This window comes from Neurospora crassa, linkage group VII (genome assembly GCF_000182925.2).
Source record: "Neurospora crassa OR74A linkage group VII, whole genome shotgun sequence".
NCBI classification, from domain to species: Eukaryota; Fungi; Ascomycota; class Sordariomycetes; order Sordariales; family Sordariaceae; genus Neurospora; species Neurospora crassa.
The window spans coordinates 4,046,405-4,068,749 of record NC_026507.1 but is presented as its reverse complement, the minus strand read 5'-3'; the positions used below and the strand labels follow the sequence as shown (position 1 = coordinate 4,068,749).

The 22,345-nt window shown below is 52.8% G+C and overlaps 7 protein-coding genes across 9 annotated transcripts; 6 read left to right on the top strand and 1 right to left on the bottom strand.

Annotated features, from left to right (window-relative positions):
* Positions 1–32: 32 nt before the first annotated feature.
* Positions 33–3,156, bottom strand: NCU05855 (O-methyltransferase). Its single transcript, XM_954753.2, has 3 exons — positions 1,593–3,156; positions 1,010–1,497; positions 33–935 (listed from the first exon to the last, which is right to left on the bottom strand). Exons 1-3 carry the CDS (start codon positions 2,147–2,149, stop codon positions 562–564), a joined length of 1,419 nt encoding a protein of 472 aa, XP_959846.2. The 5' UTR covers positions 2,150–3,156; the 3' UTR covers positions 33–561.
* On the top strand, positions 3,090–7,955 carry NCU05854. 3 transcript variants are annotated; one of them, XM_011396912.1, is made up of 5 exons: positions 3,090–3,317; positions 3,499–5,605; positions 5,698–6,073; positions 6,140–6,353; positions 6,479–7,955. In XM_011396912.1, the coding sequence occupies exons 2-5, from the start codon at positions 5,399–5,401 to the stop codon at positions 7,353–7,355; spliced, it is 1,674 nt and encodes a 557-aa protein (XP_011395214.1). In that variant the 5' UTR covers positions 3,090–3,317; positions 3,499–5,398; the 3' UTR covers positions 7,356–7,955. The 3 variants fall into 3 exon arrangements, with proteins under 3 accessions (XP_011395214.1, XP_011395212.1, XP_011395213.1); XM_011396910.1 differs by having other exon boundaries at positions 3,090–4,119; positions 4,309–5,605; XM_011396911.1 differs by having other exon boundaries at positions 3,090–5,605.
* Positions 7,956–10,594: 2,639 nt separating this feature from the next.
* NCU05853 (MFS sugar transporter) lies at positions 10,595–12,532 on the top strand (the record flags this gene model as incomplete). The annotated part of the gene is made up of 5 exons (XM_954751.1): positions 10,595–10,799; positions 10,932–11,111; positions 11,173–11,434; positions 11,499–12,094; positions 12,150–12,532. The coding sequence occupies 5 exons, from the start codon at positions 10,595–10,597 to the stop codon at positions 12,530–12,532; spliced, it is 1,626 nt and encodes a 541-aa protein (XP_959844.1).
* A 716-nt stretch (positions 12,533–13,248) lies between these two features.
* Positions 13,249–14,367, top strand: NCU05852 (glucuronan lyase A). Its single transcript, XM_954750.2, has one exon. It carries the CDS (start codon positions 13,299–13,301, stop codon positions 14,058–14,060), a length of 762 nt encoding a protein of 253 aa, XP_959843.1. The 5' UTR covers positions 13,249–13,298; the 3' UTR covers positions 14,061–14,367.
* Positions 14,368–14,594: 227 nt separating this feature from the next.
* Positions 14,595–16,499, top strand: NCU05851 (4-coumarate-CoA ligase 1; the record flags this gene model as incomplete). The annotated part of the gene is made up of 4 exons (XM_954749.1): positions 14,595–14,691; positions 14,758–16,025; positions 16,104–16,228; positions 16,301–16,499. The coding sequence occupies 4 exons, from the start codon at positions 14,595–14,597 to the stop codon at positions 16,497–16,499; spliced, it is 1,689 nt and encodes a 562-aa protein (XP_959842.1).
* Positions 16,500–17,225: 726 nt separating this feature from the next.
* Positions 17,226–19,494, top strand: NCU05850 (rubredoxin-NAD(+) reductase). Its single transcript, XM_954748.3, has 2 exons — positions 17,226–17,708; positions 17,765–19,494. The coding sequence occupies exons 1-2, from the start codon at positions 17,356–17,358 to the stop codon at positions 19,245–19,247; spliced, it is 1,836 nt and encodes a 611-aa protein (XP_959841.3). The 5' UTR covers positions 17,226–17,355; the 3' UTR covers positions 19,248–19,494.
* Positions 19,495–19,796: 302 nt separating this feature from the next.
* NCU05849 (hypothetical protein) lies at positions 19,797–22,147 on the top strand (the record flags this gene model as incomplete). The annotated part of the gene is made up of 4 exons (XM_954747.2): positions 19,797–20,179; positions 20,266–20,301; positions 20,386–21,467; positions 21,542–22,147. The coding sequence occupies exons 1-4, from the start codon at positions 19,825–19,827 to the stop codon at positions 22,145–22,147; spliced, it is 2,079 nt and encodes a 692-aa protein (XP_959840.1). The 5' UTR covers positions 19,797–19,824.
* Between the last annotated feature and the right edge of the window lie 198 nt (positions 22,148–22,345).

The window sequence follows — 22,345 nt, the reverse complement described above, 5'->3', positions numbered from 1 at the left end:
TTCTGCCAAAACACTGACGGGCAAACGGGCACCAGAAACTCGCATTGGACACTCGGCAAAAGCAACATCTCACCACATTCTGCGCTTTCCTGGATTTGTGCTATCACCTCGGAATACCCAACTCTTTCTTATAACTTCTTTTCGTTAGGGTTTCATAGAATGTTGACACGACGACGGCATTTGAGCCCCAGGACGACATCGACACTAACAATCCAGCATCAACTGTTGACGGAGCTTTATACTTGACAAGAATGGAAATATGTAGCTGGCCATCCTCTGTTCTCTTCGTCTTTCCCCGATTTGTTGTCCAGAAGTGGGGTGCTAAAGTCGGCGGCGAGGAGATTTGGTGCCGGGTGAAACATGAGGTCGGCAAATCGACGAAATGAGGAACAAAGTATGTTCAGCATCTGACCTTACACCGAGACCACGAAACGGTTCAACACTTGGCTTTACCTGACCGGTTCAGTATAAAGAGGAAGACCGGAAACCAGGATTGAAAAGGTACAAGACGCAAGAATATCCAGTCCATACAAACACACTATTCGATTGGTATCATGACAGTTACAAAGACTCATCCGTCGACGACTCAGTGTCCTCGTTCGACGACTCACTCTCCTCACTTGGCAACTCACACTCAATGATGCTCTCCACGCCATGCCCAACCGGATAAAACCCGGTAATCTTGAGCCCAGCATCGCGCTCCAACAACTGCACCCACTCATCCCTTGTCCTCTCCTTGGACGACACCAAGCACGACATCATGATATCCAACGAAGTGCTCTCCCAGCTTGCGCCCACATCTGGGATCACGTTCTCGTTGATCAACAAGCGCGAGTACCCCGGCTTCATGGCCGCCTTGACGTTTTCCAGAATGGGGACGCACTGATGATCCGGCCAGTCATGCAGGACCGAGTGCATGTAGTACGCGCGGGCTCCTATCATCCATCGTGTTAGCGTCTATCCATCCATGCGACCGACCGACCATTCTAGGAAACTAAATGGAACTCACCCTTAACCGGCTGCTCCGTCAAAAAATCATACGCCATCCTCTCAATACTCGCATCCAAATCATCCTCCTTCACCTGTCTCACCACAGGCTCCAGATCCTGTAGGACCAGTCTACCCTTCGCTTCCGGAAACGCATCTCGGAATTTCTGCAAATCATGCCCGATACTCCCGCCGATATCCACCAACAACGCCGCCGTCTCGTCCTCGTCATCGAAGCCCTCCAGCAGACGCTCCCCAACCGGATAAAAGCCCTCGTCCACCCACGTGGGCCGGCCAAAGGCGTACGACCCCATGTGCGTGTTGAACTGGGCTCCCATTGGCGCATATGCCGGGTCATGGCACAGCTCAAAAAAGTTCTTGGGGGTGTCGAAGGCGAACTGCGTGTTGCTGTTGGTGATGGAAGTCGGGGTGGTGAGGTTGGTGGACTTGAGGTAGGAAGGGAACGAGGCCGTGCAGCGGAGGACTCCGCCCGTGTTACCTGGTCCCGTGCTTTTCGAGATTGTGTGTCAGTTTACGTATGCTCTCGGGTCCTCGACAACATAACCAGACGAAAGAAATAAACATGAAAAGAAAAGGAAACTCACAACAAAGGATACGCAGCTCCCAAAGTCGGGATCGCCAACGCTTTACTAAAATTGGTCGGCTTATACTCGTCCTTGCCCGTCTCAATCACATGGCCCATGGCAGCTACATGCTTCAGCAGTCGGGCCAGGTATGCCGCCTCAAACCCCGTGGCCGCAGCAATGTCCGCCACGCGCTTAGGTCGGTCGTCTCGCCCAAGGTAGGCCCACACGCCCGTGTCGACGCCGACCGACAAGGTGGACATGCACACCGTGTCGGCCCAGCATTGCCGGAGCATAGTCTCGCGCGGGCTTTCGAGCGCCAGGACGAGGGCCCGAGCGGACGAGAGGAGCGCGAGCCGCGTGGCGTCATCTGAGGGGGAGGTCACGGCGGCGATGCCTTGGGTGAAGATGGCGGAGAGGAGGTCGGGTACCGCAGAGAGGTCGTTGGGTCGGTTGATGATGGATGGGTCGATGGGTTGGGGTTCTGATACGGGGGTGACGGAGACGGAAGACGTGGACTTTTTGGTGCGGTGGCCGGCAGTGCGGTCGCGGGTTGGGGGTTGGACGGATATGGCCATTGTGAAGGTGATGGTTTGTTGTGTCACTGACGACTGATGGCTGGGAATAAAGTGGATGGGCTCAAAGACTCACCTTTAGAAGGTGAGACGTGATGGGAGATATATCTGGATCATGCACAACGAAAAAGGAGGTGTGGTCTTTGCCGGTCTTCGAACACCAAGCTTCATGCAGTTGGCTTGCTCTGGACCTTTGTTCCTATTGCATTGGCATCGCAACGCAAGAGGTCGAATCTCACACTCAAACGCTACCTCTGATAACACGGATCATATCCCGGCCATGTGGGCTTGTTCAGGAATCCATGAGTGGCTCAACCCTAATAGCGCACATACCTGCGTATCGCTGTCCTTGTCTGTCTCCCAGCAGCGAGGGGCAGTCATCTCAATAATCGGATGTCGCAAAGTCTAGACTGTTGCATGGTTGGGTCAACCGGTGGCGTTTCCTGTCAATATATGGAAAACAACACTACAGGCCCAGGGCCCTTGAGAAGTCCGGAAAGTGGGAGCTGGCCAGAAATCACGGATGCCTCAGACCTTGACTCTCAGGGTCAATGTTTGCGATTGATGCTACGGAGGGGCACGTTTAAGATTGAGATGCGAGTTCATGTTTTCTGCAACCTACCTTCCCAAAACTCGACTGCATGAATGAAGCAACCAGAATCCCAAAAGGCCGCTCTTGTCCTTGAAAGAAGGTTGCAGAAGACGAAAGCAAATGGCCAGTGACGGAGGAGGTTCTTCCCTTTCACGCAAAGTCAACAATGAGGCAAGTGTAGCGAGCGTGGTTGCGGTCGTTGCAACCGACAACCCTAGTCCATCCAATCGGAACAACTTATTTACACGGACGAACGAATCGAAGGAACGAACAGCTATGTCGCACAGTGTCGTTTTGCGGGTTGGGGTAGTAGGCAAAACGGTGCTGCATGCCACTTGTCGTTCGATTGTTCAGTCACATAAATTCCAGGCGGACGACGACAAGGGCGATAAATGGTCGACCAGGTGGTATCAGCGACAATCTAGGGTGTCATCGCGCCGGTGGCATTATTGCCGAGAAACCTTCCGAGAACAATCCATCGAACGAAGGCCCCTTGTGAGCTGCTTTTCTCAAGTCTGCTGCTTCAAAAGTTGAACAGTCATTTGTGGCTTGACCTAGATGCCCAAATCCTAGGGTGAGGTACAGCTTCAGTTTCTCTTTCACCGCTCTAATTATCTGTTCTCCCAGTATCCCAAATTTGAGGCTACATTTTCGAGTGTTTAGCCTGTCGGGTTACGAACTTCCCCCAGCTTGGAGAGCATCTTTCAACGTCTCTGTGATACCCTCCAGTCACTAACGTCCCGTCCGTTCACCTTCACAGAGTGAAGCCACAGCTCTTAGCCCCTTGGACACCAACTCCTCAGGCGCTGCCCGGCCGCGGATATTGATGGGCCTGACAGCGGCAGCACCCGTGCCGCACTGTACCGGATGCCACTTCCGACCAAGTCGAAACCGGCTCGGGTTTAAAATTAGGTCCTGCCATGCTCCCATTCCACCAACAGCACCGCCGGCGCCAGGCTCGCGATTCCGGTACGCCATTCCGCTACGCGCCCCGTTAACACCTTATCACTAAAATCGGAACCGCGATTCGTTGCCGGATGGAATGGACTGCCATCAATCAGGTCACATCAGGTTGTGTGTGAAAATTCGGCGGAATATTCTCCCATTGGCTTTGTTGGTGAGGAAGTCTTCGTGGACGCAACCAACCGGAAAAAAAAATAAACAGACAGAGACTGAAACCTCGCGGAACGTGGTCATTCATGCCGATAAGGTTCAAAAAAGCAAGCAAGCTCCTCGAGGAATCCATCATCGGCATCTTTTCAAGGGTCGTGTCGTACTCGTGTTGCCGGCCATGTCCTGATGTGCATTTCGGATTTTACTGGTACCACTCCAGCAACAACGTCGAGTTTCAGACAGTGGGAAAGAGGAAGGGCGAAGCGAGGTAGGTAGCATTCTGCTTCGAAAGAAGAAAGAGAGACCCAGGACTGGTCGGTTTCTGGTTCTGCGAGTAGGAAGGGGGCCGGAATTCATGTTGCTTTTGATGGCACCACTGCACCCAGAGGGTTCCTTTCTAGAACAACTTGTTCAAGGGTCCATTCCTTGTCAATACCTAACCTGGTATCCAAAGCAGTCTCGCAAATGTCTTCCGGTTTCCGCGAGCACGCAAAGTCTCCAACTTTGTCTTACGCCTGGGCCAGACGCCGCTTGTCTGGACGTTCCAGTTGGAAACGACAGAAAGAAGAAAATGGTAGACACGATCTCGACCAGAGGGATTGACTCCGTCCTAGTCTTGGTTTCGGTCTCGGACCGTTAGCGAGAGTGAACCCGTGGATACCTGTACAATGGTTCACCGTGGGAACTGTGAAGAAACTGGATCTGGGGTAAGTTCCCACTCGAATCCTTCTCCGTCCCTTCCATCATGATACCTCCATTCCCCGGATCACCGGCTACCAGGACAACCAAGTCGCCCACCGTATCCATGCCAATGAACGGGTTGATCATCAGTCCAGGCATCCAGTCCGACCGGCGTGGGGTGATGGCCTATCTCCGGCGACTCTTATCATCAAATAACCCCCCAGCACCATAAAGTTGGGCAACTTCGTAAGGCTCAGCCAGTCACCCGAAGAAGAAGAGGAAGGATGCCTGAACCCTTCTCGCACCCCAGAACAAACCAGTGACCAGTGACCAAAGCAGGACAGGCCCTTACGGACTCAGCTTCATGCCTTGAGGTTGTCTTCATCTAATTACCTGCAGGTACCAGGGGTTCACCACCCGTTTCTGGTTACAGAGAAGTGGGTTCCGGATGTCTTCTCTGTTCGGTCGGTTGGATTGAGGAATCGAGATCCAAGGTTACACTCTGTTTCTCTCAAGTCCCAACGATCGTTCGCAAGAGAACCCTCAAAAGAGAAAGGTGAAGACCATTGTCATGAGAGAAACAACAACAGAAAAAGCAAGCTGGAAATATAGGTACTCTATTATTCAGTCACTGCATGAGAGTTGACAATGGCGCATAAACACCACATGGATGCCTTTCTGTCACAAGGCCTCTTCATACATCTGGCCAGGCGCCTCCCAAGACCTGCTTGAGACGTCAACATGATGGAAATGGAATGACATAAGACACGACTAAGCAAACACTCGTTCACGAACAATACCTCCCTTCCATCTGTGCTACAAGACTCGCAGACAGTCATTCGTTCATTCATTCAGTCGCTACAGCCATGGCTGACTCAGTATCAGCTTCGCCAGCCTTTGCACACCAAGGGCCGTCTGAGGCGTACATGCAGGCCAATAAGGGCCCAGGAGTCATCGCCGTCATCACCACCATCGTGACCATCAGCACCGTCTTTGTGTTTGCCCGTCTCTTTGTGCGGACGAGGATACTGGGAAAGGTGGAGGTGGATGATTGTTTGATCCTTCTTGGATTGGTGAGTCTTTCCCTCTCTCTCTTTTCCCAGAGTACCGCATCTCACTTCACCTCATCCAAGACTAACATGAGACTCTCTTTCACCTACGGCAGGCATGTGCGTGGATCTGCGTCGGCATGACCGTTGCCTCGGTGTATCATGGATTCGGCAGGCACTTTGATGTCTTACCTCTCGACGGAAAGCAGCAGATGATCAAATGGGCCTTCTTCAGCTTCACGCCCAGCATCCTCGCCTTCACCATTCCCAAGTTCGCCGTCGTGACTCTGCTGACGCGGCTACTGAACCCGGCCCGTTGGCACCGTGTCTTTCTCTGGGTGCTGGTCAGTACTTGCCAGGTGGCGATCCTTGGCTGCGCCGTCATCTTGTTCGCCCAGTGCACTCCTTCGCGGGCGCAATGGGACTTTTCCATTACCAATGTCAAGTGCTGGAGTCCGTGGTTATTAGTGAGGTATTCCATGGTTGCTGGATGTAAGTACCTCTAATGACTGGTGACCAGACGAGACGACAAGTCCAACTCACCTTTCCTGCACACAGGTTTCTCCGCCTTGACCGATCTTTACCTCGCCGTTTACCCCACCATTGTCCTCTTCAAACTGCAGATCAACAACAAGAAGAAGATTGCCCTCTGTTCCGCCCTGAGCATCGGATCTGTTTCGGCCATCGTGTCCATCTACAAATCCACTCGTCTGCCTTCGCTCGCCGGATCTGATTTCTCCTGGGATACCACCGATCTGGTCATCTGGTCCCTGTAAGCTTTATTCAATTTCATCTGAAAACCGTTCGAACCACTTCCCACTTCAACAATTTCCTTCCCAATCATTGACCGCCCCGTTCCACTCCTCCTGTCATATCTCACTAACCTCTACCCCACAGCATCGAAGGCAGCACCATCATCATCGCCTCCTGCATCCCCCTCCTCCAACCGCTCCTCGACGTCCTCATGGGCCGCCGCACCCTCTGCAGCACCCCCCGATCAGGCGGCTATAACAATTCCAGCGGAGGAGGCCACGGAGTCTATTACGGGGGTCGCCGGCACACTCACTTGTCAACCACGCGCGACAGCTACCACAAGCAACTATGGTCCAAGTCCAGATCCCCCAAATCCACCGTTGACGACGTGGAACTCCAAGCCGGCGGCGGCGCTACCATGTCCAAGTCACAACAGCATTTGCGATCACCAAAGAATGCGGAACTGGATGATGATGACTTGCTGGTCGTGACGACACCGGCAACCGCCGCCGAATCAGAGACGTATTTTGCTGTTGAAGTGGGAGTCGGAGGAGACATGGGGGATGGGTTACGGTACAGTCATGATGCAAAGGCCGAAAGTCAGGAGAGTATCTTGATTTTGATGGGACATCGTGGGCAGGACATGGAGGATCACAATGGGCAAGATGAAGAGGGAAATGGACACTTGCAGCCGCAAAAGCGCACAGGGAATCATGGAATGGTGGATGACAGAACGCGGTCCTCGGTGGCGACGACGATGTCGGGGGTCGTGATTGGGCAGGGGCAGGGTTATGATACAGGGTCTGGTGGTGGTGGTGGTGGTGGTGGTGGTGGAAGGGGGATTCCCTCGCGTACTCCCACTCCGATGGGAATGATTATGAGGACGCAAGAGGTTACGATGACTGTGGAACAGACGACGCAAGGTGGTGATGGTGGTGGTGGGTTTGATGCTGGGCATGGTACGGGTGGTGGTGATGATATGCCTGCTTACCCTGCTAGGACGGCGAGTTTGAGGTGGTAACCTCAGTGCTCAGAGAGATATGTACGAAGGAAGTGGAAGATGTCGTAGAGGATAGGTCAAGGCTTAAAGCTATTGGCCAGCGTCTGTTGTGGAAAAGAGTGAGGAGGTTGGAAAAGAGAAAACGTGGTTAGATCAGGAACGCGGGCTGGAGAAAGATGTGAGAAGGCAAGAGGTTCCTTTCAGAACGCACTTGCAGGCGCTGGACACAAAAAAGAAAGTGGGATCTAGGGTACCTCTGTGAGAAAAGTAGGTACCTTATGTTTCGGAAGGGTAAGGCACGACGGATGATGACGAAAAAAAACATAGAGGTACCTTCAGAGGCGGATTGGCGGCTTCTTTTGTTTTTTGTTTCGTTGAGTTCTTTTGTTCATGTACATATGTACCACAACTTTGCTTTCACCTGTACATACCTCTATGTGGAAGAGATGTCTGCATCGCGCAAGGAATGTTGAGCAGTCATGACACTCAATGACCTGGGCTGATAGTGACGCTTAAAGCTGTATCTGGTACAACATCTTGAGACGGTCAGTTCCATCGCGTCGCTCTTCCTCAATAGAATCCTCGTCAGATTATCGTCCACACCTCACCAGCGATTCTTCCAATCTGACTCCCGATTTTAACTAGAGAACCAACAGTGGATAAACTCCCGTGGTCTTCTTCAATACATCCCTCTCCCACAACTCCTCGGCCGCATTTTAGCAAGCACAGAACTGCGCCTCCTGTTGGTGAGTTTTCTCTTGGCTCGCTCGCAACAAACCATTCTCGTCGTTACTCATTACCTAGCGACGCAGTCAGAAAAAGTGCCCACCTACCTACCTATGAACTGCAATAAGGGAAAGACATGTCGTCTATCAGAGGACTTACAACTGATAAATGAAGAATGAAAGAATGCGAGTTAATACCTTATCTTGTCCCAAACCGCTGGAACGCAAATAATCAACCCCACAATTGCTAGAGGTAGGTACCGCTCCGTAGGTACGCTGCTTTTGGCTTCATGCTCATGCTCATGCTGGCGCGTTGTCGTGCACTGGTTCGCGGTATATGTAGGTGCCAGATAATACCTAGGTAGGTAACATAATAAGGGAAGATAGGTACCTATGGTGGAATTGCGACAACCGAACCCCCTGAATCTGTCAACTCGATGTCAACTGTGAATGGAACTAACTGGTGCAGGGACAGTTGATTACCTAGAGGTACCTATCGTCCTAAACTAGTAGTACCCAGCTAGGTGGGTGTTTACCTAGGTGGTAGTCACCACCAGCTGGGTTAGATACCTACCTACCTAGGGTAAGGTACCTACCTAGATAGATGTACACCTCGTGAGATCAAGACCTGACCTTCATGTAAGATCCAGCCCAGTCCGGGGATTGCTTGGCTACTATGTCTCCAGGTCAAAGTCTCGAACTTGGTGCTTTCTGCCGTGTAACATAATCTCAACCCGTAGTCCCATCTAATATCTACGTTAGCGGAAGGATGGCGTAGGTTCCATTGGCGCGGTAGTATCATGGACAGGTAGTATCAGAACGGCTGAAAGTCGTCTGTGATGGTGGGCCGGATGGCATGCTACTGGATGAACGTATATGTAACGGGGAACTCGGGATAGAGTCGAGACTTGGCAAGTATATAAGCCAGTCATCCCTACCTACCTACCTACCTACCTTCCAAGACTATCACGATGTGCCTGTCAGACTTCCACTAGTCAGTTCACTTTCCTTCTCCCACAAGAGCAAAGAGCAAAGACAAAGCACCAAGACGAACATTCCACGGGGAACCGCGTTCCCGACGGGATCGAGTCTGAAAGGCACTACCAAGACTTAACGCCCTAGAGCGACACATATTTCTTCCTTCCTTCCTGTTAAGTAAGCCATTCAGAATTCCAGATCAGCCAAATTCTTTCTGAACGACGAACGTGCTGGTCCGTCTTACCCTGGGGTTGATGCTCCTTCTTTCCATCCTTCTCCCTCTTCCTTGCCACACATGTCTTGCTTTCGAACTTCAACCTTTGACCTTCAATCGACCCCGAAGCATGTTCGGGCCCTGGTGACGGCCCGGTTGACAAACCATTAATTAGGCTTGGCTCCCCCAGATGATTCTCTCCTCTTTGGAGTTTCTTGGCCTCCGTTCGCCAATATTCCAGTCATGTCCGTATTGGTTCGCATATGAACTACGTATGTCAACTCAAATCTTCGCATCCAGTATCTTTCCCTTGTCTTTCCAATCGGGCTCGAAAAAAGGAACGATGACAGTCCAATCCAGGCATACCAGGAAACACGCTAACGGCTCAAATAGCCTCTATCCCGGCTTGGTATCTACACATGTGAGTACACTGCATGGTATTTATCCGGGGAAGCCTGTCTACCCCCCTCCCTTTCCGTGTCATCACCCAATCCGCAGCCTTTCTTTACTTCTCTACCCCATCCCACCCCAGACTTCCTCCAGACCTCCACAAAATGCCAAGCGCTCGGTACATGCAAAACAGGGAGGTTGCCCCAGAACCCCAGAACCCCAGAACCCCATCTTTATGTGTACCCAGTAGGTAAATCATGGGATGGGATGGGGTAAGACGACACGACGGCGGCGTGCGGCGGCGCATGTGCAACATCAATGTCAAGTCTCATTGGTCATCTTCGACCGGATAGAGTTAGGCACCTCAGGCTGTCAACCCAACAATGGTTCCCCCCCGCCTAGTCGCCCAGTATCCCCGGAAGCGGTTAGAGTAAAGTTGGGGAAGGCTTGGTGTGCCGGTTGTGGTGTGGGGGAACAACCATCATGATTCGTTAAATCGAGTGCGGTACCGAATTAGTCTTTCCGTGTTCCCTCCCCGCACACGAACGAACGAGGTGTGCCATGCCTTAAGGATACAGTGATCCGTGGTTGTATGTACACTACATCCTGCCAGGGATGGGGTAGTGTACATGATCCTCCGGACGGTTTGATATATGTGCGGAGTCGCAACCTATCACCTGGTTGCTCTGAAGGTAGCTGAACCAGAGTATCGAATCCAGGCAGCCGGTCCACGGTTCAAAGTGCAATTCATACATAGATAGACTACCGGCTGCCATCCAGACAGACAGACTCCTGTCCCCTCTGCTCTCTTGCTTTCCACTTTCCAACCATCACCATCTCAGCCGCCAACCTTGGGCAACTCGAACCTCTCCCTCCTCCTCTCCTACCAACAGCACTCCTACCAGCAACAGCAGTAGCAAAACAGAGGCCGACATCGACATAATCATCTCAAAATGGGCGGTGCAGGTGGTGACTTTGGGGGTTCCGACCCCGTCATCTCCCGCCTCGCCAAAGAGGACCCAATCCCGTGGTACAAGAAACCCAACCTGCGATTCCTCTACTTTATGCTCTTCCCGACATGTATGGGCATCGAGTTGACGTCGGGGTTTGATTCCCAGATGATCAACGCCCTGCAGATTTTGGAGTCTTGGATCCAGTGTAAGTGGAACAAGTCTTCTTTCTTATCTTTACTCCAGTCCTCAATCGTTCTTTGCTTTTGCTGCCTGCCAGCCCGGGCGGTACATGGATGTAGTGCCGTCCTGGTTCCAGTTGCTAACCACAGTATTGCAGACTTTGACAACCCGCAGGGTGCTCTCAAAGGCATCATCAGCGCAGCATACTCTCTTGGTGCCATCTTGTCTCTTCCCCTGGTACCCATCATCAACGACAGGTTCGGTCGAAGATGGTCCATCGCTCTCGGTTCCATCGTCATGATTGTGGGCGCCATCATTCAGGGTTTCTCCCAGCATGGTAAGCACCTCTCTGTCCTTATTACCATGAAAACGCCAACACTGACCGCCATCATCAACAGTCGGCATGTACATCGTCGCCCGTATGATTCTCGGCTTCGGCATCCCCACTTGCATCGTCTCCGGCTCCTCCCTGATCGGCGAACTTGCCTACCCGAAAGAGCGTCCCGTCTTGACCTCGCTCTTCAACGTGTCCTATTTCGTCGGGCAAATCGTTGCTGCCGCCATTGTCTTTGGCACCAATAGCATCGCAAGCAATTGGGGCTGGAGAATCCCCTCGCTTCTCCAGATTTGTCCTTCACTGCTTCAACTTGCCTTTGTCTTGTACGTCTTGAGTCATGGGTCTTGTTGGCCAAAGAACGGAATTCGCTGACTTGAGAAAATGCAGTTTCATCCCCGAGAGTCCCCGCTGGCTAATCACCAAAGACCGCTCTCAAGAAGCCCACGACATTCTGAAAAAGTACCACGGAGAAATGGAGCGCGGTGAGGAATTTGTCGCCGCCGAGTTCGCCCAGATGCAAGCCGTCATTCGTCTCGAATACGAAACCGTCTCCAAGAGCTCGTGGATGGATCTCCTCCGGACCCCGGGCATGCGCAAGCGTCTTCTCATCTCGTCCATGCTCGGTCTCTTCACCCAGTGGTCCGGAAACACCCTGATCTCCTACTTCCTCGGCGACCTCCTCAAGATGATTGGCTTCACCGACTCGACCTTTATCCAAAAGATCAACGTCTCCATCGCCTGCTGGAGTTTGTTCTGCGGTGTGACTGTCTCGCTCCTTGTCACCCGTATCAGACGTCGTATCATGTACATGGCCTGCACCATCAGCTTGCTGCTGTGCTATATCGCATGGACTGTCTCCATGGAGCGCGCCATGACAGGCAAGGCGAATGGCACACCCAATAACGGGGCCAACATCGCCACCCTCTTCTTCATCTACATGTATTCGCCGTGCTATAACATGGGTTATAACGCCCTGACCTACAGTAAGTTGAACATCATGTTCCGTTCAGAGGTTGATATCACTAACTCAAAGGGCAGCCTACATGGTGGAAGTCTGGCCCTATGCCGAGCGCTCCCGTGGTATCGCCGTCTTCCAGCTCTTTGGTCGTTTGGCCGGCTTCTTCACCACCTTTGTCAACCCCATCGGTCTCAAGAATGTTGGCTGGAAGTACCTCATCTCGTACTGCTGCTGGCTCGCATTCGAGGTCTGCTTTGTTTACTTCATGTTCCCTGAAACCATGGGTCGGACGCTCGAAGAGCTTACCTTCATGTTCGAGGGCGAGGACCTTCAAAGACAGGCCAATGCCGCTGCCGAGAAGGTGGTCAACCACACTGAGCATGACACGACTGGCCTTGGTAGGCGCAGCACCAACGAAAACAAGCTGGGCGGCTCGGCTGAGGTAAAGGAGCATGTCCCATGATTGAGTTTTGGATGGTGAATATGAGTTCTGTGTCGGCTTGGGAATGGCCTTGAATATTTGTGAAGTGTTGGGTGTCTGTAGTAGGACAGATACGATGTTGTGTGCCGGCATAGAACTACTGGAGTATACCTCCTTTGATGTCTTGGACGCGATCTTGTCTTCGAGGAAATGAGATGAATTTCGACCCGGATCTGTCGAGAGCATGTAGCCTGAACCGCATGTGTCTTCGCAATGGTGCTTTGTTAGCCATACCCATTCCTCTGAGTGACCCATGAACCATTGCTTGTACTTGTGCAACTGCGAGTATTGTGGCAGACTTGCCATCTGTTGGCGATACAGCGACTTGACTGGGGCCATGCGCTAGCAGGGTAACGTACCCATGAGCAGGAATGATGGGAAATGGTGAGGGCATCCCGATTCGGTGAAGATACTTCCAAGGCTTCTGTTGATACCACCTGCCTGTTTAACCTTAGTAAGCGCCGGAGACGCCACCAATATTCCGCCCAGGCAGCCAACATAAGAAGGCCGCGATTGGATTGTAAGCTTGTATATGTGGCTGCTTACTCACGGCATGCGAAGAGGTTCTTACTCATGTCCCTTTCAGCTGAGAACTTCAACGTCCCCGTAATGCTGCGAGAAAAGTACAAAAGTCGACCATGAGCCGACCATCCTCTCCTGGAGAAGCTTCATGAGCATCCAACCTTGCTACCTCCTCAATTAAATACCGACCCGCCCGGTAATTGCCGCTGATATCTCTTGACACAACATGGGTATTCGACATATGCTCATCGCCGCGCTCGCAGCCGTGACGCCCGTCCTCGTCCAGGGAACCCAAATCTTCAGCAACCACGGCACCCTCAGCGGCTGGGATGGCCAGCAGACCGAAAACAAGGGCAAGATCTCCGAAGTGACCAACGTGGTATACGAGGGAGGCACAGCCCTCAAGTTCGAGCAGACCTACGACTCTTCCTACTCGGGCCGCTACCACGCTGAAGTGCGGACTCTCAACGGCTACGCCCGGGGCGAGACACGCTTCTATGGCTTCATGTTCCGTCTGCAAGGCGACTGGCAGTCGAGCCCCGCGCAGTCCTATAACCTTGCTCAGTTCATCGGCAACTTTGGCTCCAGCAGTTGTGATGAGTGGTCGCCTACGACCATGGTCTGGGTCAATGGAAACCGTCTCATGACCAGAGTCAAGAGTGGCACGCTCTGCTCTCCCTCAACCACTCCTTTCGACACCGGCATCAATGTCAGCGCTGGTACCTGGCACAAGATTGTGATGCAGGTCAGTTGGAGGAGCGACAGCTCGGGCTTCTTCAAGCTCTGGTACGATGGAACCAAGGTCGTCGAGCACTACGACATCAAGACGACTCTCGACACCGACGTGAGATTCCAGTTCCGAGTCGGTCTCTATGCCAATGCTTGGTATGATTCGGGCTATTCTGGCTCTCAGCCCTTCCGTCAGGTTTGGTTTGATGAGATTGCCATTGGTGATACTTTTGCGGATGCGGATCCCGATCAGTGGTGAACGGTATGTGGTTAATAGTGGAGTGCCGAGGTAACCGGGCGACGATCAAGGGCGGTCAGCCTCCGGCATTATCGGCCACCGGCAATGCGGCTGTAATACAAATAACTACCCATGTCTCGGACATAAGTTGTACGTAGTGTCATAGATATGTAGTGTAGCGAAAGAACGACATGGAATCCTTGACGTCAATCCGAAAGTGCCGAGGTTTGCTGAGTATGCTCGTGCAGTCCCCCCGATTTGCGGGGAAAGAGATTGCTGGGATGAGCTCTCATTCGCCGCCTCAATGATCGATAAGCTCTGTTCAGGTTGTCCAAAGAACGCCCTTTTATCGAAAACGGCAAAGCGTACAAGTTAGACACATGGCCGGCCGGCGACCTCCTTTCTGTTCTTGCGGTGTCCAAGCGGGTAAGGCCAGGCGCTAACGAACGTCCTTCAGGTATAAGATGCTGCTTCTTGCGAGATTGGGTTTTGAGAGCTGCATACAAGGTTTGCCTTTGTAGTTTTCACTTGTACAGTGACAGGATTATAAACCAGATGGCGACCATCGTGGAGAAGACGTCTTCCGGCATCATTTACAAGGCATCGCAGCAGCGAGACTTTCCACAGCTTGACCTGTTGTCTCTCCTCTTTGGTAACGCACCCTGGCCAAGGAACCATTGTCAGCATTAGCCGTTGAACTTTACTGATGCCTTTGCAGACTCATCAGCATGCGGAGCGAAGGAGGACACGGTGGTCCACGCCGACGCTGCCGATCCCAGCAAGGCAGTCAGTAAAGCCCAGCTTCGGCACTTGGTCAAGCGGCTGGCTTATACCCTTCGTCAACGGTACGGCATTGGTCAAGACGGGCCGGAAAAAGATGTGGTGTTGTGTATCTCGTCAGGACACTTCCTCTTGCCCTGCCTGTTCTATTCGACCATCGCGGCGGGCGCCATCTTCTCGGCATCAAGTCCGGCATCCACGGCTACCGAGCTCGCTGGGCAGATCAAGCAGATCGGGGCAAAGCTCGTCCTGTGTAACGAAGACACCAAGGAAGTTGCTGCAGCCGCGGCAAAGCTGGCCAACATTCCTGGCTCCCGAGTCCTTGTTCTGGGGTCGCAGCCGCACCTCGAACTCACCAACCTTGAACAGTCAAGACCCATTCCCATCTCCACCAAAACCTTGGAGTGGCAACGTATCACGGACACGAAAGCCCTTGAAAACAGCATTATCTGCATTCTCTTTTCGAGCGGGACCACTGGCTTGCCTAAAATGTGCAGGCTCTCGCACACCAACATGGTAAGCCAGGCATGTCTTGTGCTGGATCCGGCTCGAGAGTATGAGAAGGCAAGGGGACGGGATATGTCGGCGGACTACCGGACCATTGCCCACTTGCCGGCGGCCCACATTGCGGGAGTGCAGGGCTACTTTGTCAACAGCTTCTATGTGGGCGGCACCTTGTACTGGATGCCGCGCTTCAACCTTGTCAAGTTCCTCGAGTACAGCAAGAAATACCAGATCACGACGCTCGTCTCGGTACCCCCCATATACCTGGCCATTGCCAAAAGCCCTCTGGTGACCGATCAGTTTGACTCGGTGGAGTGGGCTGTGGCGGGGGCAGCTCCCATGGGAAAGGAGCTCCAACTGGCAGCGCGGAAGAATCTGGGAAAAGGCAAGGCACATCTGACGCAGACATGGGGTTTGAGCGAGACGACGGGCGCCATGACAACCATGCCGCGAGGGATCGACGACGAAACAGGGAGTGTGTCGATGCTGGTGATGAATGGCCGGGCGCGCATTGTTGATGATGATGGCAAGGACGTGGAACCAGGGCAAGCGGGCGAGCTTTGGGTCAAGGGACCGAACGTGACCAAGGGGTATTATATGAACGATGCAGCCAACAAGGAGGCCTTTGTGGATGGGTGGTTCTGCACTGGGGATATCGGGCTCTTTAAAGACGGCAAGTTTTATATCGTCGATCGAAAGAAGGTAAGAGATGATGGTGGTTTCCTGCTGTGACTTGTAGGTGGTCAACGGACAACATGGATGACTAACAAGGAGTCGCAGGAACTCATCAAGTACAAGGGGCTCCAGGTGGCACCGGCCGAGCTGGAGGCCTTGTTGGTCAGCCATGCCAAGATTGCGGATGCGGCAGTGATTGGTGTGGACGGTGAAGAGACTGAAGTTCCTCGGTGAGTGTCCCGTCAAAAGAGTCAGTCGAACATGATGCCGGATATCAGAAGCTAATGTAGCGAGTGGAATAGGGCGTATGTCGTGGCTGGCGATGCGACTCTCAAGGCCGAGGAGATTGTAGATTGGGTTGCCAGCAAAGTGGCCAACCACAAGAAGCTTCGGGGAGGAGTGGTGTTTATTGATGCCATTCCCAAGAGTCCGAGTGGAAAGATTTTGCGCAAGGAATTGCGGCAGTTGGCCAAGAGGATAGACAAGGGGAGCAAGCTGTGATGGCTGTTGATTAGTGTACTCTATGTAGGGAGCCGAAGTAGGTAGAGGACCGAAGTATGGAATGGTGTTTTGTCGAGGTTCGTAACCGTAGGTCGGCAGGAAGAGGGGGGGATTCGTGGAGCATTCAGTTGGCTGCAGTGTCGTCCTGTTGACAGAACCGAATTGAACCAATCAGATTGCTTCGATAGTGCTAGAGGTAGGTACCTCTAGGTAGGTACCCACTGCAATGACGGCATCGACTGGACATGACAGACTGGACACTCCCCGCATAACCTCAAGAGCGGGAGCTATCTCTAGCTTCTACCAATTGGTACATCAAGCAGGCCCATTCCCTGGAACATTGTTTGGTTTCCAAGCATCACTCCCTTTCATGTTGATATGCCACCCTCATTCAAGTTATTGAGGTCTATTAAACTATGGTAGACCTTGGGTGGCTGTAATGGTCGATAATGTTATTTGAAGTCATCATAGATTAAAAGCTGCCAGATCTGTCACAGTTGCACCCTCTGACTGTGGATCGTGAGTGGCCATCAAGGTGCACCTTTAAGTACCTCCAGATAGCCCATCGCTGCTACTTCATCCCACTTCTGGCCTGTCCATTGTGAGTTGTTGATGGCACACAGCAACTGAGTGCGAGCTCACCAATCATGGTTTCTTGATTACCGTGACATCAATGATCCCGTCCAGTCCCATGATCCCATCTCCCATCGTAGGTAGCCAAGGTACCTCCCACTCACTACAGTAGTATCTGAACCCTCTTCTTCTTCTTCACCATGACCCCTCCATCCCTCTCTTCAATTTCTTCCCCCACTGTGCTCTACACGATCAATCGAATTGTGACCACTGCAGCCATCGGATGACATCCATGATTGCACTGCCGCCTCTCTCCCGCTCTCTACCCCTCTCTCGACCCCTCTCAGCAGCCTGCCAGCGACAACTCCTCGCGACTCGATTCTCTCTTCTACTACGCACTCCAACAACGACAACAACACCGACAACAACAACAACAACGACTACAACAACGCGTCCCTTCTCGTCGACACCACGCTTCACAATGGCGCAAGAATACAAGCTCAAGGGCATCACCTCTCTCAACCTCCAACCCGGCGAGAAGCACGAGGTCGAGGTCGAGGGTTTGGATGCAAAGGTCCTCCTCCTCAACGCCGCCGGCAAGACCCAGGCCATTGGCCCTCGGTGTACTCACTACGGGTATGTAGCCTACGACATTCGACTTCAAAGAATCCTTTTTACTAATGCGACTGTAGTGCCCCCTTGGCCAAGGGTGTTCTGGGCCACAACGGAAAGCTGACTTGCCCCTGGCACGGAGCCTGCTTCAACACCACGACGGGCGATATTGAAAACGCCCCTGCCCTCGATGCGCTCCCGGTCTTCAAGGCCACCGAACGCGACGGCGCTGTCTACATCACGGGTGATGCCGAGACCATCAAGGCCGGCCATCGCAAGCCCAAGATCAAGTGCAAGGTTGCCGGAGCTCCTCTATCCGACAGAGTGGTTGTTGTCGGTGGTGGTTCCGGTGCTCTCGGCGCCGTGGAAGGATTACGTGAGCTAGGCTTCTCTGGTCCCATCACCGTCGTCACCAACGAGGGCTACCTGCCCATTGACCGCCCCAAGCTCAGCAAGACGCTCATGACCGATCTCAGCAAGCTACAATGGCGCGATGCCGAATGGTTCAAGACCGGAGACATTGACTTTGTCCAGGACGAGGTAGTCGGTGTCGATTTTGGGGGCAAGACAGTCAAGACCAAGTCCGGTCAACAACTCCCTTACTCTAGACTGGTCCTTGCTACTGGCGGCACCCCCAAGCTACTACCTCTGCAAGGCTTCCAGGTCTTGGGCAACATCTTCACCCTGCGCAATGTCCACGATGCCAAGAACATCAAGGAGGCGATTGGCGAGAAGAAGGGCAAGAAGATTGTCATCATTGGCTCTTCCTTTATCGGCATGGAGATCGCTGCTTGCACGTCCGACGGAAATGATGTGGCCATTATCGGAATGGAAAAGGAACCCTTGGAGCGCGTGCTCGGCGAGCGCGTGGGAGCCATCGTCAGGAAGAACATCGAGTCCAAGGGTGTCAAGTTCTACATGTCGGCCGGCGTCGACAAGGCCGAGCCATCATCAGCCGACCCCTCCAAGGTTGGCTCAGTCCATCTCAAGGACGGAACCAAGCTTGATGCCGACATGGTCATTCTGGGCGTCGGCGTTTCGCCAGCTACCGAGTACCTCAAGGAAAACAGTGTTGTCCGCCTGGAGGACGACGGCAGCTTGAAGGTCGACGAGAGCTTTTCGGTTGTTGGGCTCAAGGATGTGTACGCCATTGGCGACATTGCCTCGTATCCCTACCATGGCCCCGGCGGCGACGGCAAATACGTCCGTATTGAGCATTACAACGTCGCTCAAAACGCTGGCCGTACAGTGGCCAACCATATCGTGCACCCCAACCTGAAGCCCGAGTTCTTCACCCCGGTGTTCTGGAGCGCGCTTGGCGCACAGCTTCGGTACTGCGGAAACTCGAACCACGGATGGGATGACCTTGTTCTCCAGGGCGAGCCTGACCAGGGCAAGTGGGTGGCTTATTACACCAAGGGAGAGACGGTTGTGGCCATGGCAAGTATGGGCAAGGATCCCGCCATGGCTCAGTGTGCCCAGATGATGCAGCTCAACAAGATGCCGACCAAGTCGCAGTTGAAGGATGGATTGGATATCCTCAGCCTCGGTCCTCCTCAGTAAGTCGATGATTCGTGGAGGACAATTCAAGGAAAAAGGAGGAGAATCCAAATAATGACGGTTCATGTTGTGATGATGATGTACTACCTTTCCTTGGCAGGCCACTTTAACTTATGTGATTCAATACATAATCCCATTCACCTGCCTTTTTGATGACAGACAGTGTCAGATATTCGTCGCCCCTTTGCTTAACATTACATATCTAGCCCTAACCCTGAATAAACTGGAGCGTATCCAAACTCTGTCGCTCTCCATGTTTCAGCAAAATTTCTCGTTTGTGTTGTTATCCACCACCACTCCAAGCTAGGCAACAACATAACAACACCGCCGCCTCTCGACCACCACGACGAGAAACATGATGGACGCCGGCTGAAGAATCATTTACAGATTGGACCTTCATCATCATACAAAAGCGCTATCGCTCATTTAACAGACTGCGCGAGACTGATTTGACAGTATTGAGGCTACAAGGGACCAGCCATCTACCTCTCCGCATTAACAACAAAGAAACATGTCCCTACTAGTGGTGTTATACCCCTGTTGTACTTTCAACGCCAGTCTCCCATCCTCACTCACCACCATGTCCTTGCCAACACTGCAAGACGTCCTCGCGACTTCAATCTCACTACTCAAGACAACTACACCACTTCTCAAGAGAATTACATCACTACTTCTAAAGACAACCACATCCCTTCTTTTCATCATAGTAGTCACAATCCTCGCCATCGCAGTATACCGACTCTTTTTTCATCCTCTCGCCGGCATCCCTGGGCCTCGTCTAGCTGCCCTTTCCAACATCTGGCATGCTTATCATGCCCGCAACGGTCGCATGTACCTGTTGGGCAAAAGCCTACATAAGCGCTATGGACCGGTGGTGAGAGTTGGTCCCAATGAGCTTTGGTTTGATAGTAAGGAGGCGTTTAAGACTATTTATAGTAGGTTCCTTCTTTGTCAACTTTCGTCAGTGGAGGAGATGTGTAGTACCACTAGGTGGTGACATGGTGCTAATGAGATTCGATAGGTGCAGGAAGTGGATTTGAGAAATCGGATTTTTACCGTACGTTCATTCCCTTGCTTAGGTTCCCTTCTTTCCCCCCTTTTCCCAATCCCACAAGTTGCAAGTCTAACCCAACGCACGCAGTCTCAACCCTCCTCACCAAACCCACCCTTTCCCTCAAATTTTCCCCCTTCAAGTTCCCCTTTCCCAATCTCCAATTACCTCTACAGATACACCACCCCGACACCCTCGACCTCCTCTCCGAGCGCCACCTCCCCCGCTACCGCCTCCAACGCCGTCTCATCGGCCCGCTCTACCAACTCTCCTCCCTCAAGAAATTCGAACCCCAAATCGACGCCGTCTTGGATCGCGCCATCGCCCAGCTGCGCACCCTCCAAGGCCAAGAAGTCGACCTCAAGGAATGGATGCACATCATCGCCGTCGAGTGTCTCGGCGCCGTAGTCCTCAGCTGGTCACCGGGTTACATCCGCGACAAGTCCGACGGGGGGACCAGTGTCCAGGGGTATTTGGGGTGGAAGCGCAAGTCGGTATTTGGACTTTTTCCGGGAATTACGATCCTTTCGTTCTTAGAAGGCGGTCCCTTCGGTTTGGGAGAACGGATGGGAAAGGGAGTGGCGAGGTGGTGGTCGAATACTTGGGGTGTCACGTTCGCTACACCCAAAGGGTTCAAGCCGTTTTTCACGGCTGTTTATCAGAAGGTGTCGAGACGGGTGTCGATGGCTGCGCTGCTGTGGATGAGTGATGAGGTGAAGGTGGTCAAGAAACCGAGCAGCAAGAAGAATAAACCAGCTAAGGGTAAGATGGAGGAAGATAAAGGGAAGAAGGATCTCCTGGAAGATCTGATAAAACTGTATCAATCCAAGCCGGAGCAGTTCACCGAGACGTACCTGCGCAGAATGGCAATGACCAACTTTGGCGCGGGACATGAGACGCTTTGCTCGGCTTTGACGGCTTGTATGGCCATGATTGGGACACACGCGGCCGTTCAAGCAAGGGTTGCCGAAGAAGTTGGTTCCCATCTTCGGGGGGGTGGGACGGTGCCGTTCGATACCGCGGCTAAGCAACTCCCGTATACTCTGGCGGCCATCAAAGAGGCACAGAGATTACATCCTGTCATCGCCATGAGTCTTTCGAGGACTGTCCCGCGAGACCTTGACGGTGGAGGCGTCATGCTGCATGGCCACTGGGTCCCCGAGGGCACGACGGTGGGGTGTAATCCTGTGGCGCTGCATCGGAACCAGGAAATCTTTGGGGAGGATGCGGACGTGTATAATCCGAGTCGGTGGTTGCCCCGTCATCATCATCATCATCATCATCATCATCATCATCATCATCATCATCATCATCATCATCATCATCATCATCATCATCATCATCATCATCATCATCATCATCATCATCATCATCATCATCAAACACCGGCTTCAACTCCCATGTTAACTCCAATGACAATTCCGAGTCTGAGCCCGAGCCCACGCCCAACTCCGAGCCCGCACCCGTCCCCGAGTCGGTGTCCGGATCCCCGTCCGAACCCGACTCCGATCCCAAGCCCGAACCCAACTCAGCCCCCAAGCATCAACAACCAAACTTACACCCAACTCCAGAACAAGAAGAAGAAGAAGAAGAAGTCGAGAGAAAACGATTGAGAGAAATGCTCCACCTAAACCTCACCTACGGCGGCGGCGCACGCACCTGTCCCGGCCGCCATCTAGCCGAGCTCATCGTCTGGAAAGTAATACCGCGATTAGTAGCCGAGTTTCGGGTCGAGGTCACCCACATGCCAAGAGACGAAGAAAAAAACATGGAGAGGTATTTCATGAGTATGTTGACGGGGGTGAAGGTGAGGTTTTTGGAGAGGAGGGAGGACTCGGGCGACATGGCATGAAAAGGGGGACTATTGGCTGCTGGGGAGGAGCAGTGCAGTGTAGTGTAGTGTAGTGTAAGTGTAGTGTAAGTGCAGATGGTTTGGATTGAGAGGGAGGGAGGGATTAAGGGGGTGGCACTGGGGGGGGCGGGGGCGATGGAGATGTATCGATATAGAGGCGTGCAGGAGGAGGAGACTTGAGGGGGGTTGGAGAAAAGT

Coding starts and splice junctions, on each gene's coding strand:
- NCU05855 (XM_954753.2), bottom strand. CDS start 2,149: ATGGCCATATCCGTCCAACCCCCAACCCGCGACCGCACTGCCGGCCAC. Junction 1,498..1,592: donor GGAGCTGCGTATCCTTTGTT/GTGAGTTTCCTT, acceptor AATCTCGAAAAG/CACGGGACCAGGTAACACGG. Junction 936..1,009: donor GACGGAGCAGCCGGTTAAGG/GTGAGTTCCATT, acceptor GATGGATGATAG/GAGCCCGCGCGTACTACATG.
- NCU05854 (XM_011396912.1), top strand. CDS start 5,399: ATGGCTGACTCAGTATCAGCTTCGCCAGCCTTTGCACACCAAGGGCCG. Junction 5,606..5,697: donor GTTTGATCCTTCTTGGATTG/GTGAGTCTTTCC, acceptor CACCTACGGCAG/GCATGTGCGTGGATCTGCGT. Junction 6,074..6,139: donor GTATTCCATGGTTGCTGGAT/GTAAGTACCTCT, acceptor TCCTGCACACAG/GTTTCTCCGCCTTGACCGAT.
- NCU05852 (XM_954750.2), top strand. CDS start 13,299: ATGGGTATTCGACATATGCTCATCGCCGCGCTCGCAGCCGTGACGCCC.
- NCU05850 (XM_954748.3), top strand. CDS start 17,356: ATGACATCCATGATTGCACTGCCGCCTCTCTCCCGCTCTCTACCCCTC. Junction 17,709..17,764: donor CCTCGGTGTACTCACTACGG/GTATGTAGCCTA, acceptor ATGCGACTGTAG/TGCCCCCTTGGCCAAGGGTG.